At 40.6% G+C, this 16419-nt stretch overlaps 1 protein-coding gene across 1 annotated transcript in view; it reads left to right on the plus strand.

Moving 5' to 3' along the window:
- Positions 1 to 15057, plus strand: part of LOC307039493 (low-density lipoprotein receptor-related protein 1-like) — a 30894-nt gene extending 15837 nt beyond the window's left edge. The window contains exons 3-6 of the mRNA XM_079681596.1: positions 10217 to 10354; positions 13783 to 13902; positions 14430 to 14558; positions 14669 to 15057. Coding sequence (XP_079537722.1) covers positions 10217 to 10354; positions 13783 to 13902; positions 14430 to 14558; positions 14669 to 15036 — 755 coding nt within the window. The 3' untranslated portion in view covers positions 15037 to 15057. The remainder of the gene's footprint in view (positions 1 to 10216; positions 10355 to 13782; positions 13903 to 14429; positions 14559 to 14668) is intronic.
- Positions 15058 to 16419: the final 1362 nt, after the last annotated feature.

Raw genomic sequence — 16419 nt, forward strand, 5'->3', positions numbered from 1 at the left:
ACTGTATGAGCGCAGGTCTGGAAGCCATTAGAGACTCGCCCAGAGCAATGGAGAAACCTGCTGTTTTTCACAACCTGCTCTTTTCCCCCTTCTCATCTGCGGGCCAGCCTCCTTCAGTGTCTCTATCTGGGACAGAAACAACAGTGACTCCATCCTCTGTCTCCTGCTACTCCCTCTAGCTTATGCCAAACTCTCTCAAAAACAACAGTTATTGGATCTATGCTGCAGAAGGACCCAAGTGTTCGCAGTGTCATGGTGGAAAAAAGTGATTCAGAGAGACAAAATAATTGCTCATTCTCATCTGAACTCTTCTTAGGTCTTTTGTCTAAGGTCATATTGGTGGCAAGAACAAGTACATCATTATGGTTGAAATAAACACTTTTATCTGCTACTTTAAGTACAAACAATGGTAGAGAAAATAGAAGGTTAAATAGTCTGTCAGGGGGCTTTTTGGAGTTGTGTCTTTTTTGTTGGTGATGTTCTGTAGTTTTCTTTTTGTCAAACAACAACATATGAAGATCAAAACCATCAAAAAATGTATCAAGTATTACCAAGGACAGGAAATCTGAATTAATGTATTCCACAGAGGTTCGGACTTCTTAGGTTGTAAAAAAAAGTACATCAATGAAAGTGGCATATTTCTTGTCACGAGAAAACTTGGCCTCTGTTTGTTTGTGTCATTCCCACACACCCCTTAAATAGTTGCTAATGCACCACATCTGTGATTGGCTGAGTTCCCAACAAATGCCTTATCTACTCCTGTTAGACTTTTTGAAGTATATATTTGAGACACATTTCCAAAGATTTACTCTTAAATGTAACCACAACATCCATCATTCCATTCAATGTTGTCACATGTTTGGTGCATACCAGATGTTAGGTGTCGAAGCTGTGCAGCATAATGAATGTCAGCCCAGTTGAATACTGTAAGGCTGATTAACTATTTGTCGCTCGTTAGATGTTTATAGTATATAGAAAAAATTGAAGTTGTCACAAGATTTGAAAATGAATGTTGTCATGTTTTATGAGCATGTATCCCAGCTGTATGTACACCATGTACACTGAGTAGCATTTATAGTTGAATTGTTATGATAAATGTGTTCTTTGTTAAGGTGCTTTTACAGATGCTTCTAGATGAAAAGATGCACGAGAGAGGTTTATGTATTCACTCATGTGGATGGGGCTTCACAGTGGCCTTTGTTAGTGTTTTGGCTATTGCCAGTGAAGTCAGCCGCTGTCCAGTGCAGCTGCCCTGCTGTGTAACCCCCACAATGCTGTTCTTTGTACCCCGGGGTGCTGGGTCAGACTGGCATAGAGGGATACCGAAAGAGTAAAACAAAAACAAAATGGTTGTCTGGGCATATGACCTTTTTATACAGAGCTTTGATCTGCTCCCCCAATCAATGAACAACTGAAAGACATGCAACGATGGTAAATGTGAATGTTGTTTGTCTGGATAGCCTTCAGGTAAGGAGGAGACTCGCGTAGAGCTAGCATATTCTGAGGTTGTAGACTTAATTGGGCTCCTAAAATATTCACACGTGCAGTGAGTGTGCCCTGCAAACACAGGAAGTGTGTAACGCTGAAATGACGTCCCCGGCCCCTGGCCTGTAATAAGGGCAGTTTTACAGACCGTTCACACCTAGGCTGCAATTAGCTCTTTAGGAAAAGGAGCACTTTTGTAACAGCCACTTTCAGAATGGAAAACACAATAGTTCATGATGTAATGTGCGTCTCATTGACTCCTAACAAATAAATGAAAGACTGTCTTGAAAAGAAATGAAATATTTTTGATTTATTTGCTAAGAATCTAGACCACAATAAGAGGGTTATTGTTTGGTGTTTATTTGATACATTTTGTCATTTACAAAGCAGTTTACCCAAGTGTTATATTGTTCAGATTTGGAGTTGGAGGAAATCTGTTGATTCTGCTACTGTCTCCTAAAAGCAGCCCAGTCCAGATAGCCATCAACATGTCAAGGGAAACAGCGTTTGCTCAACATGAAAGAGTCTGTCGCCTTGCAGCACCGTGTTCCTACAGGAGCCTGCAGCAGTTGTGAGACAATCTGCTCTCTTCTACACACATACCCACAATTAATTCCTCTCATGCACACAATAAAGCAAACCTTTACCTTTCTAACATAAGTTCAAAGATGCTTCACATTGTGTTCTTAAAATGGTGTTGCCCACTAGTCACTACCAGCACACGTTGTCTTTTAGCCCAGAATGTTTCAAGTGAATTCAAAAACCTCCAACCTAAAAATATATTTATTTTTTATTCTTGAGGGCAAGCAGTGATCTGACATATTATCACATAGGGACACCTTGCTACAAAACAGTTGCCTATTTACATTCAGCAGACGCAGGGAAACATTTACATGGTTTTGGTGTTTTGTTTCACATTATCGACACCCGAGGGAAGTATTTGGCTCACTAGCAGCTAGCTTCTAGCTTTGAAATGTGTTTTTTTTTAAAACTGCTATCTGTCACCACTAGAAACTACTGAAAGCAGATAAACTGCAATGTGATGATCATCATTCAAACAATGACCTTAAAAATGCTAAAGTGCTCCATAGAGTTGCAGTTGCAGGGGATAAATCTGTTGGTTTATCCATTCCAGGAACACTTATTATCTAATTTCAAATATTTGTAAGATCTTTTGTCACTTATGACTTCACCTTACAAAGATAGGAGTAGATTACAATAATGATGTTTACATGCTCATGCTTGCTGAAGATTCAAAAAGGTCCCACAACTAGTGACTACACACGGAGCTATGGCAACAGTAACAGCAAAGACATATAGAGAAACTGCATAAATAATATATATAAACATGCTCTATTTAAGGGTGCGGTGAGCCGGATGTGATCCACAGCCACCAGTTGACCATTTTTAGATGAGGACTTGAGGCTTAGGCAGCAGAGAGGGCAAAGCTGGCCCCTCGAAGAAGGACAAGAAAAGCGTGTCAGGGGTTTTAAATTTTAAAAAGACCATTATGTAATCTCAGTAGGGCTCTCTGAAGAAGGAGGTGGGGCAGGACAGAGGCCCCCATTAGGGAGGGGTAGGGGGACAGAGCAAACATGAGACAAGAAGAGAGATAGCGGGGCGTTTATAATGCAGGAGAATTAGAGCCATACATTAATAACCTGATACTTTAAGGTATGGACTCACAGATGCTCAATGCCTGGCTTTGCCTCGTGGCTGCTCTATCTGTACCGAAAACTACCTTGTGTCTGATTAGTAGCGGTAATACCTGACTACATCCTGTATGTGAAATTACCTTATTGAACATACAGCTTGGCTCCTGCTTTGGTTTGTTTAACTTCGGGCCCTTCAGGTTTTTTGGCTCTTACAGTGACGATTACTCTGATCCTTCTTTCCACCCCCTTGGGTCTTTCCTGTCATTTGCATAGATGTTTTTCCACGCGATAATTAGCCGTCCGTCCTTTGAATTAGTTTCGTAATGCTCAACGCAACAAATGAAAATGACTGTCTGGAAAAGGCTTGGTGCTTAATATGGGATGATTCAAGTATTTTGCTTTAAGCCAAAAACAGACCAAATGCATTTAAAATGTTCAGTCATTTTGGGGCAGCAGTATGGCCCTCAGTGCTATTTGCAAGAAAGCCTTGCACAATACTAATAGTTTTAAGTTAATTTTAGGTCCACTGTGAAGAAATAAGATGCGAATGAATCAAATTACGAGTCCTTTTAAATCTCCGAAGTAGAGTCGCTACGTAAGAACCTTATTCTCTGGGCAGTAGATCTATTTTTATTCTTTCCTCTCTGTGTTTGGGAGAGAAAAAAGGGAAAGATTTGAACTTTTATTATCTGTCCTTTTATACATAAGCTTAAGTGAATGCGTGCAGAGTGAATGACACCATTGATTTCCTTTGTGTGTATTTGCTTACTTTTACTCTTTCATATCCAATTCCGATAGAGGTTCAATCTACTTCTTTGGATGGGGTATGTTGTAGTGTTTTCCTGTCTGAGTTGTAATTTACTTTGCAGATAAAACTGTTTGCCTAGTCGTTTCTTTGCCCTGAGGAGCAGTGGTGTTTGGAGAAGGCTCAGTTTGTTGTGCTTTCTGGATTTATCCTTCCTGCTTTGCTTGTCGCTCTGCCAGCCCCCCTTCCCATGATGGAATTAAAATGTGGAGTTGATATCTTGTAAGGAAAGACAGCCAGACACTAAAGATCCATCCATCAATTGCAGGGTGCAGAGAGGGCACACAGTCTGCCAACAGCTTGGAAGACAGGGGTGGTTATAACAATAATTGCAATATAAAAACATTGTTAAACTAAAATATGCGATTGCCTCGACATAGGAAATTAATGTTGCTGAAAATAAACTCACTTTAGTATTAGTTAGGCAGTCCCAGGTACAGTTAGAGTGGCAGATAATGAGTTGTTTTTCACCTGCAGAGTGAAGTGTTTATAGGAGAGCTGTCAGAAATAAACAGTGGAATTATTGCACACAGCAGTCTGTGGCTAGCTGTTGCTGCGCTTTTTCTGCCCATGATTTTTTTGACAAGCCTGTCGGATTCCTCCCTCAGTCTAGATGAAGCTCTGGTGTTGTTGCGTCTTGTTTTTCGGTGCCGTGTCCTAGATGTTTGGAGTTTTGTTTCCTTGGCAGGGCAGACGAAGGAGGGAGGTTAAGGGGTGCCTCGGGGCTGCTTGGTCAAGATCAGGGTGCTCCGTCCAAGAATGTGTCATGAGGGCCAAGAGCATCACAGGGAGGGCCATCCGGTTTGTAGGGACACGGCTACTAGTGGCCAGAGAAACCTAGTATTAGTATGTCACCACGAGCTGCTAGCAGCAAACTGGTGCAACACTATTTATTCATGAGCTATATTTATGGATCAATCAACATGTTAAATTATTCTGCTTTATCGGGATGGTTGATGTCCATGAAGAGTAGCCCGATTATATTTTAATTATCTTGCTTGTTAGAAGGATTTCTAGGCCCTATGTGTGTTTTTTTCATTGTTTCACAAGCTGAAGTGTTTGTAGTATTTATAAGAAACTCAAGGCTGCCTTGTTGCTCACAACAGTTGGCCTCACATAAAGTCCCTTTTATGTTTTTAGCACTGGCACTGCATGTTATTTGTTTGTGTGTTTGTTATTGGTTGATTAAGCATTGTGTTGAGCATACCAAGGGGAAGCATGAGCTAGTGAATGGAAAATCCCCAAAGCCTAACAAGCTTTGGGTTTGGGGACAGCCTGATCCAGACCCAGATCCGGACTCCTTCTCAGTCGGCTGGGCCTCTTTTCTACCACTGGAGACCAAACACAGATTGTGAGACAATTTCAAGTAAAATAATTCTACAAGCCTGTTACTTGAAGGTCTGCAATAAACAGATTATTCTTTATCATCGATTAGTCTGCTTTTTCTCAATTGATCCAAAAACCTTTCTGGTATACAAAATTGTCAGAAGATTGGGTAAAACCCTGTCATTTAAAGTCCAAAGTCTCTTTAAGGTGGTGTCTTGTTTCGTCAGTCCCAAACAAATGTTAGTTATTGTAACGATACAAAACGTAGAAGAGCAGGAAATCTATATTTGGAAGGCTGTAAACAGCATTTTCTGGATGAATGGAATAATCGTTTTTCTAATTCTAATAACTTGTAAAAGGAGAAACTGAAGATTATTGGCAGTCTTATCAAGATAAATGTCTTAAAATATTTATCCAAAAAAAGCACATATTTGTGAAGTGCCAGCTCTCCTTTCACCACTGTGTCTCCATGGTCATTGCCATTCCCCCCCCCCCCCTGGTGGCCGTGCCACAGTCCAGATGAAGCTTAGCACGTGACACTGCTTACAGCACTGCGGCTCAGCTTTGTCGGGGGTCACAGCCGATTTGTGTGATCCAAACAATAGCCTTAGTTTTCTACCCCCCCCCCCCCCCCCTACTTCTTCACCACCCTCTAGGACCTCCCTAGCATGTGATCTACCTCTATGTGTAGCGGCTTAAGTACTCCACTCGTGCAAAGTGTCTTAACTCCAGCATGTTGCACTCTTGTTTTGCTAGATGCTTAAAAAAAAGGCTTTGTTATGGCTTTGTGACTTGGTGGCCTGTGGAAAAGTACCACATGTTAATATTGCTTCTATTCTGGTATTGCAATCCACTTTTTAACAAGGCTAAAGGTGTTCGCTTCTGAGACACATTTGTTGACCTATGGAGAAAGTGAAATCAGTAATGGTATCTGCTTACGACTCTGTGACGTCTGTGGCAGTGAGGTGAAGCCTTGGAACAATCTCCAGCTCTCCAAAGGAACATAATTGTCAAATCTCCAGCCTTGGTTTTCACCCTCTGGCCCTGTCACAAGGATAGTCTGTATGGGTCGATGATGGGAACCCCAGGATATTTTTCCTTTTCCTTGGGTGCCTTAATTGAGCTACAGAACATAATAGTTGAAGCGGTACCAGCCAGCCTGTGTAGATTTGTTACTAAACTATTAAACAGAGCAAACAGAAACTTCTCAAAGAAAAAAGTTTGGGCCTGTTAACCTGGCTCACTCGCAGCAGAGGAATGTTGAATAATAGACCCTGTTTAATTCAAATTAGCAATGCCTTTTCCACCGCGACCTCGTCGACCGCTTCCAGCTCGCCCAAGAATGAAGCCTTGTGGGGCTCTGTCCACTTCCTGTGGATGAGGTGCTCCCCTCGGTCCTCACTGTCTACTTTCTCTTTGTACTCATTATTCCTCACTTTGTTGGTTTTCCACTCACTGCTCTCCCATTTAAACACTTACTGTAAATGGGTCAACAGATGTTGAAGAAGAAAAATGGTGGGAGGAGATAAAGCAGGAGAGTGGGAAGGGAATTTTGTGACTCGACAGATATGTTAGGTTTAGTTATGTTTTTACTCTAGTTTTGTGTTTTGATCTTGTCACTTCCTGTTTTTATTTTGAAAGTAATCTTTCCTCTCATTCCAGATCCCACATTTCCTGCCTTTGTGTGTTTCCCGCCCTTGAGATTGCTTGGCCCTGCCCTGATAGTTTTCACCTGTGTCCATCCCCCTCACCTATATATAGCCCTGTTGTTTCTTTGTTCCTTTGTCAGTTCATTATGTTTCATGTCGTGAGAACCTGGGCCTTTTTGACTCCTGATACCGACCTTGAGATTTAGACCTTTTGCCAAGTGAGTTTTTGTGTTGCTGTACAACTTAGCTTTGGCTATTTAACTACTTTCTATTTTTTGAAAGTACGATTTAGTTTTTGTTATTAAAGAACATTCTATTTTTGGACAACTGTCTTCGAGTCCTGCTTTTGGGTCCTGCGTCCTGTGTCTCGGTCCATAACAGGGAAGGCCAACTGTTTGACTTTGCACATACGCTGAGCCCTAAAGGGGGAGTGATCCATTTCAAATAGTGCATCGTAAAAATAGAAAATTAAAGGAAAAGAGAAGTTCATGCATCTTTGTTGAATTGTTATTAAATAATCAGTTGTACAATAAAAGAAATAGTTGTATCAATCAGCATTTACACCATCAGAGAAACCAGAAGTTATTTTTTGTACATTTCGGTTTGGACATTAATTAAACAAATTGTTCATTAACAAGATTTAGAAGGAACTGTAAGAAGATTATAGGACCTAGATAACTGCATGATTTTTGATTGAATTATTATGCAAAAATACAGACACTCTCTCTGAAGGGAATATAGTTCCTCCGTCTTCTCACAGCCCATGGACTTGGACAGTGGTGACAGCAGTTTGGACATGCAGCACAAAGTTGTTGGCAACACATGGACTTGTTAGACTTGAGAAACAGAATTATTTCTCGTTGGGAAAATAAAACACTGGTCAGAGGCAAAAACACCATCCAAGAAAAAGAGTTCAGTAAAAAGAAAGGTCATTAAGTAGAAAAGCCTTGGCTGCTTGTCTAGTTGTTTTTGCAGAACATACAACTCTACATCAAGTTAAGCTGCGTAGATTTAGTGAAGGGGGCAGCTTTGGCCAAACTCATATGCACTCCAGACGAATATGTTTTCTTTCCTAGGGAACCCATAATCCTCTTTTAGCACATGCTCCTAAAACAGGCTGCATGTCACTTTACTGCCAGTGTGCTTATTGTTGGTGTGTTGCCTCTGGGATGGATGTGTGTACCATATAAATGTAGTGAAGGTAGTCATTTGGCCAGTTCCATCTGGGATAATGGTGTGTTTCTAGTTCCTGCTAGTTTTCTCTCGTGCACCATCTCTTGCTGCCACAATGGTTCTTTGGATGTCTGCCTTGTGGTTGAGTCTGCCAAGTTGGCAGGAGGAGAAAACAAATGTAAATACATGATGGATGAGAGGGGTAAGGCTGAAGTGTTGGGAAACATAGTAAAGGAACAAGACAGCTAGCTTAAGGAAACATGGCAAAAATAGATTCTTGAACAAAGAACTTGGTCTGGGACACGGAGATTAAGTTGCCTTTTTAATGTTCTTTCAGAGTAGGTTTATGAAAACATACTAGTTTCAAAAAGCTGCTTGTTGAAATGGTAAAAGAGGAGCTCACAAAGTGTTTCCTAACTTGAACAAAGTGTTCTCTTTTGTCCCAACATTATGAAACAGGGCTCTGATTGTTTGTTGTTGTTGTATTAGTCAATTTATTGAACATGTCAGAAACAAAAACATACAACAATAATATATATATATATATATATATATATATAATATTTTTTTTCCTTTTTTTTCTGACTCAAATTAATAATTATAACAAAGTAAAAAAAAAACAACAAAAAAAACAATAATAATTCTCAAATAGTCTCTGTCATGTTCAACAGGGGCAAGAAGAAGCTTAAAACAACTTTTCTGGTCCTACCCCCTCTAGCATATATTTTTCTTATAAATAAAATATTAGGTCATGTTTGTCTTGTTAATTTTTTTGTTTTTTGTTTTTTTACAAAACAATCAGCAAGAAATTAGAGTTATTCCACAGACTAACACCTTTTGATGAGATGCAATGAAGTTTGGCATTTGTTCGTACGGGTGGTTTTTTGAAAATTACTGCCAGCGTGCAATCAGTGTAATTGCTCAAACATTTTGCTGAGTCACACAGATCCTGACATCATTTGTGCATTTAGTCACTAATTGAAGAACTTAATTCATTTAATATGGCCCTCAAGGTTCATCTGTGGATCATGAAGGGCTTTGAGACCTTCAGCATCTTTGATTGTCACATGGTGTCCCGTGTTGTTCCATAACGTTTGACAATAGTTGAGGATTGTTCTTGTTCTTATGACAGAACAAAGGTGGCAGATTTATTTTGAATGCGGGTGAGTTTGTTCTTTGTGCAATCATAGCCTGATTGCTGTGAAACATCCCCAGACATGAAGGAACAGATGGATAGATGGGCACTCAATGGGGGATAGGTGGTTGGGAAACATTTCTGTGTTGCTCCAGTTTGACAAATACAATGTCATACACACACGTTCGCTCTCCTTTAGAAAATCTGTCATCCAGTGGCAGAAAGAAAGGGCAGTGTTTTATGAAGATTGATTTGAAAGCGTTTCTGCTTTACTGAACAGTTTATAGTTGAGACAAAATTGATGAAAGAGATAAAGGAAGAGGGCATATGACAAAGATCCCAAGTTAGATCAATCTTAGGAAATGTACTGCTGTACTAAGATAAGGTGGTACAGAGTAATAGTGGTAGGTGTTTTTGCATGACATTGCCCCTGTGTCTCGGCCTGATGAGAATGCTTCTTATTGTAAACCAAAGCAAAACAATAATAAGTATTTTGGCTTTAGTTGATGGAGGGATATTGAATTACACATTCAATATATACGAATCAAAAGGTAATATTGCAACTGAGAAGCACAATATTTTGGTTACATTAATGGTTTGATTGAACCCTAAAGGTTGTCACCATTACAGTGTATCTTGGTGTTTTGGTTGATTTAATATATTTAGGTCCAAACCTTCTACATGCAGGCCTGCGTATGTTTTTATGTTGGATTATCTTATTATTTATGTTGTCTCTAATTCGAAGGAATTGGAGACAATAACAGAACCAATGTTCAAGCAGACTTTTTAAAGGTTAAACAATAAAATATAAAAAAATATATACATATATTGTCTCAGATGTAGTGTTTTTGTAGAGTTGCTGAGGGTTTCATGAGAAACTGAAACCATGCTGAATTTTGATATAGAGTAGCAAAAAAAAGACTACAATCAATTACAAACGACTATTTTTCTGCTTTTCAGTAAACCAAAATTGTATGTGTTTCCTCAGGTCCGCACAGTACCCTATCGCGGTGCCCTCCGAACGAGTTCCAGTGTGGCGGGACGGAGCTCTGCATCCACATGAGCAAACTGTGCAACGGGGCTTCAGACTGTACTGACGGCTGGGACGAGGGACCACACTGCAGAGGTACACCACTGTCTCTCACACACACATGCTTATTGGTGTATGCAACGTGGAGTGCAGATAAATAACATAATTCTTGTGGTAGTGCGTCCTGACTGTGTTAAAGAATGGGGAGTAGGGAGTGCGATTTCATTTCTATTTGTCGACTATCTTACCTTTCGTTCTCCAAATACTCACAGGAAGTCACAGTAACAGATTGATTTGCCATAGTAATGAGAATATAGTGTGTCTTTTTTGTTGCGTTTCTCTATGCCAAGTAGACAAAATCAATTTAGTTTGACGTCTTGAGAATGGCATTATTTCCTCCTTTTATCACCGTAAATTAAGGAGGTTGTCATTTGGAAACCTAAAAATGGGAAGTAGTTTATTATGAGTCTTAAAAATGTCAGGTCCTTTTAGAGGAATGTGACGAAAAGTAGACGACGCTGAGTAATGATAACGCTTGATTGTGCAAAAGACCAACATATTTCTACTGTATTGATGGATTTTGAGGATATGACGAAGGTATAAAGGGAACTAATGACTTCCTCATCTAGGGTCCAAAGAGAAGTAGAGGAACATGAATCATTACTGCTCAATCACTAATCTATAGCCATAGCCAAAATGTCTCAACTGCAACCTTTACAAAATTCAAAAACTAAGAATCTGAACCAAATATGAAATAGTTATTTCATCCAAGGCACCTCCAAGGTTTTGACTGGCCCAGTGTGCAGAATGAAATATCTAGCCTCATTATATTTTCCTCCGCTCTTTTCTCAAAAATAAATAAATCATCTCCACTCTACACCTTCGGTTAAGAAAATGAGAAATAATTAATTATTAATAAAAGAAACATGGAAAGAGGCTCCGGGAAGGGCATTACATTTTCATGCACGTTCAGGCTGGCTGGACTTTGAGGTGTGTGTGTGTGTGTGTGTGTGTGTGTGTGTGTGTGTGTGTGTGTGTGTGTGTGTGTGTGTGTGTGTGTGTGTGTGTGTGTGTGTGTGTGTGTGTGTGTGTGTGTGTGTGTGTGTGTGTGTGTGTGTGTGTGTGTGTGTGTGTGTGTGTGTGTGTGTGTGTGTGTGTGTGTGTGTGTGTGTGTGTGTGTGTGTGTGTGTGTGTGTGTGTGTGTGTGTGTGTGTGTGTGTGTGTGTGTGTGTGTGTGTGTGTGTGTGTGTGTGTGTGTGTGTGTGTGTGTGTGTGTGTGTGTGTGTCAGATGTATGTCTAATGGGTTTTTTCTTCTTTCTGGGGTCAGAAATGGCTGCTTATTTCTTGGTTTAACTTTAGGTTTAAGGTTTGCATTAGGTTCATCCGTTGGAGGTTGCTGTGTATATTTGTCGTTTTCATAAATATCTCTCGTTGATATCTTTTTCTTTTCTTAGGGGTTATGTGTTCGATTCAGGGGTCATCCTGGATATGAGTGGTTTGCACTCTGAACCAAATATAGAAATGTTCTTTCCTTAAATATGTGGTGGCATGTGTCACAGTTGGTTGTTTACATTGTTGCCCATGTTGGTTTTATAAACACATCTTGGTTGTTCGATGCTTGGACTTGTTTTGGAAAATTCCCGGTATGTCTGTAATTTGAACTGTGGTTGTCCCAGCAAGCCTCTGGAGAGCAGCAGGAAGAGTTGTGTGTCTGTAATATTCAATGCATTGTATTGAGATAGCAGGAGGCCACAGGTAATATGGAGTAAATCATCTGGTGTTTATTATCATGCAGAGAAGATTCAAAATGAGGAGTAATTGCTGAAAATGCAGGGACAGAAATCTGCTGATTTGCATGGTTTAGCTTCTCTTGCTCAGCAGTTTGAAGCTGTTTATGTTTACCTTGGTTATTGATTTGGAAAATGCATGTAGTGCCAAAATGCAAGAGGCGCGCAGTACAGTAATGCACCAAACCCATGGGCTCCTTTTCTTTAATCTTGAAAGTGTGGTGAGATTCTTGATCCCTCCTCTCGCTCTCCGGAGGTGTTATGCTAGTGTGAATTGTTTGCCAGTGTTTTCTGGGCAAAGTGAATCACTTATGACTGATAGATCTCAGCCTGGTTTGAGAGGACTGTGTGTGTTTGACTATGACTCACTGTCTCTTGATTTATCTCTCCCAGGATGTGCAGTGCACTGCTAGAAACTCAGTGGAGATTCCATTATGCGTCGGTCAGCTGGCTGGAAGGTGTGATAGTTGCATGTTTGTGCCCTTCTATATTTAATGTGTGTGTCGCCTTGGAGATGGTCTGGGCTGGTGGGGAGGTATTGATCGTGATGGCAGGGCTCAAGTATTTGTAGATTTCTGTTGCATCTCTGGCCTTCTAGATACAGGTTTTACATCTTATAATTGTTTTACTAAGAGTAATTATCAACCTTAACCTAAACATGAAAGTGAAAAGTGGATTTTGTTGTTAAATGAGAATCAAATATATTTGCAATATGATGACATTTAGCAAATGCAAATGTACAGCTGAGTCATGACCCACTTTAATATCAGTTACCGGTACAGCAGTAAGCACTAACAGTGGTAAATATTGCTTTTGTTATTCCTTGAGATGAGCTGAAGTCGACCAGTAGCTCTTATTATGAAAAACACATTTAGGGGAAATGGTTTCTAGAAAGCAAAACGTTGTTGATGAGTGTGATGATGCATTAGCTTGATTGTTCACATTACCAGCACTTGATGTTGTCCTTTTGTCGTTCTGCTACTTATGCACTGAGCTGAGTGTTGCATACGATCCACTTGCCGGCTTAAATGTGTCTTTTTAATTCTCAATGTATTCCTCTCATCTGTGACGTTCAGGTTTAATGGATGTTTTTATGTTTTCAGGGACAGATGAAGATACACTTATATGAGAGGCAGTCCTTGTATGAAACGCTGACATGAACAGTGGTCACACTTCTTCATTTAACCACACTGTAGATATAACATCCCTTAGCCAATTGTAATACTGATGAGCTGATGGGGAAACTGAGCTGACTGAGTGTTTTGTTCTTATTATATGTGTCTTATTGTCAGGAAGAGGGCCAGAGTCATAATGCAGTTCAACAATTAAGCCAGTCACATCAAGTGTTTATGCACCTCAGCACCCTGCTGAGCTGTTAATATTCCCCACAAAGTGTAAAACAGCAGCTTCAGCAGTCACCTCCAGGCACGTCTGTCTGGGTCCTCTGATAACAGTACCTGGCAGGATGAATGAAACGAGTTATGAGAGTATAATATGTGGGTTTAGTGGTATGCTAAATGGATTATTACAGAATTATGCATAAATCCACCTCCTTTTAGAATGACTGATGCAGTGTTCTCAGCCTAATGACAATGTCAGTAACGGCAAAGAAACATGAATCAACAACTTAAGTCTTAAGTCGCTTCTTTACACAATGTAATGTTGTCTTCCTGTTTTACCACACACATTACTCACTCCTGTCTTCTGTCCTCCCTCCCTCCTTTGTCTCCCCTCAGTGTTTGTGTCCAACTGTTCGCTCCAGGCTTGTCAGGAGAGCTGTGCGGTGACTCCATCAGGCCCTGCTTGTTTTTGTAAAAGTGGTTTTGAGATCAGCCCAGATGGAAAGACATGCAAAGGTGAGTTCCTCTAAGCAACGGTCTGTGATACCTGCTGTTGAGCATGTGGCTCAAGTGTCAAATAGTAGAGCTTTGAAATGATTTGTTTCCTCCCCAAAATGTCAGAAGCACAGAAATGACGTGATGACTATGTTGCATCAGCAAAAAATGTACATTTACGTGCTTGCCTTAAGAAGCTCTCTTACAGTCCAAAGCTGCTCCAGTGTTTACTCAGCTTTTGGAGGAGCTGAATCAAGTGGAGAACACACAGTGGGTAGTTCAAGGCCCCTTGGAGTGCCGAGCATTTCCCAGAAAAACATTCGTATCTAAGCAGCCATTGAGATTATAGAGGAGTCACATGCAATAATGAGCAACTCTTGGTAACCTGACTGGTGTAATGGTTGTTTTGTCCAACACGCCATCTTAAATGAATCACACACTTGGTCCGGCAGAATACAACTGAGCGGTAGGATTGTTTTTGTACTCATTTCTGACATTGAATTTATTTGCTAATCCTAATAAGACTATTTTTGGTTTCTGTGATTCAGATTTTGATGAGTGCAGTGTGTATGGGACCTGCAGTCAGTCCTGTACCAACACTGAAGGCTCCTACGCCTGCTCCTGTGTGGAGGGGTACTTGTCTCAGCCAGACAACCGCTCATGCAAAGCCAAGAATGGTAAGTAACAGCAGCAGGACTGAATGTAATCTAGTTTTGACTGAGACTGTGTGGATGTTCTGTTCATGTTCTTCCTGTTAAACATTAGTTATGTTCATGTCACGCTGCAGTACCAGTAGACCGGCTGCCTGTTCTGCTGATTGCCAACTCCCAGAACATCCAAGCCACCTCCCTGAGCGGCACCACGGTCCACAGCCTGCTGTCCACCAGCACCAAACAAACCACAGCCATGGACTTCAACTACGCCCTGGAGAGTGTCTGCTGGATCCACGTAGGAGACACCCCCTCCTCCACACACCTCAAATGTGCCAAGATCCCCAATCTGAAGGGCTTCACAGAGGAGAGAGTCATCAACATCTCCCTCAGCCTGCACCGTGAGTACATCAGCAGCAAAAAGCCCCTTCCCCCTGGTACCTTTACAAAGCACAGCATGATCTGCACAGACCGGAGTACACACAGTGAAGTTATTCACACATAACATACCATATAATACAACCTCAGAAAAAGTTTCCACACAATGGCAGAAGGAAAGGTTTGTCCATTTGTGTGTATTGTGATTTTTTTGAATATTTCCGAGGCGACATATAAGGTGAATGTTCACTGCGGCTTCTGTGGCAATAACTGATGAAACAGTGAACACCACCTGTGGCTGCTGGCCATCTGTCAGACTTCTCATACATTTTTGCAGATAAATTGTCTAGTTTTGTAGTGGGCTCACAGTGTAAAAGTACAGACCTGCTCTGCTCTACAAAAAATATGTTTGGAAATACAATTCGCAACCCGTTGTGTTGTTCCAAGGAGATCCTGCTTGGATCCTGTATGAAAAGCAATCACACATGTTTTCTCTTGCTTCATATAGAATGGATGAAGAATATATTTGTGAAGAGTTTTAGACAGAAAGTTTGATTCCATTTTTCATGCAGATCAGGCTAAAATAAAGCACTTACTTATTAGCACAGTAGATGCGTAAAAAACGGAAATACAGAAAAAATAGGACTGCAGACATCCACATCGCCAACGGCTCCTCAAGCAATTGGACCTTGAAACTATTGAAGAATCAAACTAGGAGTTTGTTTTCTCACAAACGCAAAAACAAACACACCAAACCTCAAGGTTGTTTTTGGTCTTGCTCCTATCTGGAAATTAATGCAATTAGAATCAGTTGCCTGTAACGATTATCTGAAGGATCTGAATATTACATCATCCTCCTGATTGACCTTTGGCCTTCGATACTCTCAATAGAAAAGCCTTACCTTCGGCTAAACTTGCCTTGGCTGACCCTCACCTTGAATTATTTAGTTTTTTCTGGTTAACATTCTTTTCAGATGGCGTTTTGGCTGGGCCTCTAGATCTGAATGATTCAAATGTGTTTTACTTTTAAAGTCAAATATAAACAGGAGAAAAAATGTCCAGAAATGTGGCCAAAACTGAAGTGATGAGCATCAATGCCTTCATGATTATGCACAGTCTGTGAGTCAGAGATATTGTGACAGCTTATTTAAAACAGCTGTGTTTTTCCATTGCTTGAGTTTCGTTTCAGAAAGAGTCTTGTGTAATTCAGACTTGTGTACGTGCTTGCTCCACAGTGTAGACAACCTACGGGTCAAAAGCCTTCACACACACACACCCGCTTCTCCTCACTCCGGTTGTCACTTTTTTCCCTTCAGTTCCTAGCTGTGTTTTCAGGCAGCTGGTCTTCACTGCAAATCATTGGGAAATTAGCCACAAAAACAATACATGCATCCACACAAAGCCAGCAGGAATTTGTCATTGTCTCTATGTATTATTTTAGAGAGTTGGTAGACAGATGTGCATTGTCATACTTTTTCAGCAAACAATATTTAAAGGACTTTGCCTTGAA

The sequence above is a fragment of the Notothenia rossii genome, assembly GCF_949606895.1.
Source record: "Notothenia rossii genome assembly, chromosome: 5".
In the NCBI taxonomy this organism is placed as follows: Eukaryota; Metazoa; Chordata; class Actinopteri; order Perciformes; family Nototheniidae; genus Notothenia; species Notothenia rossii.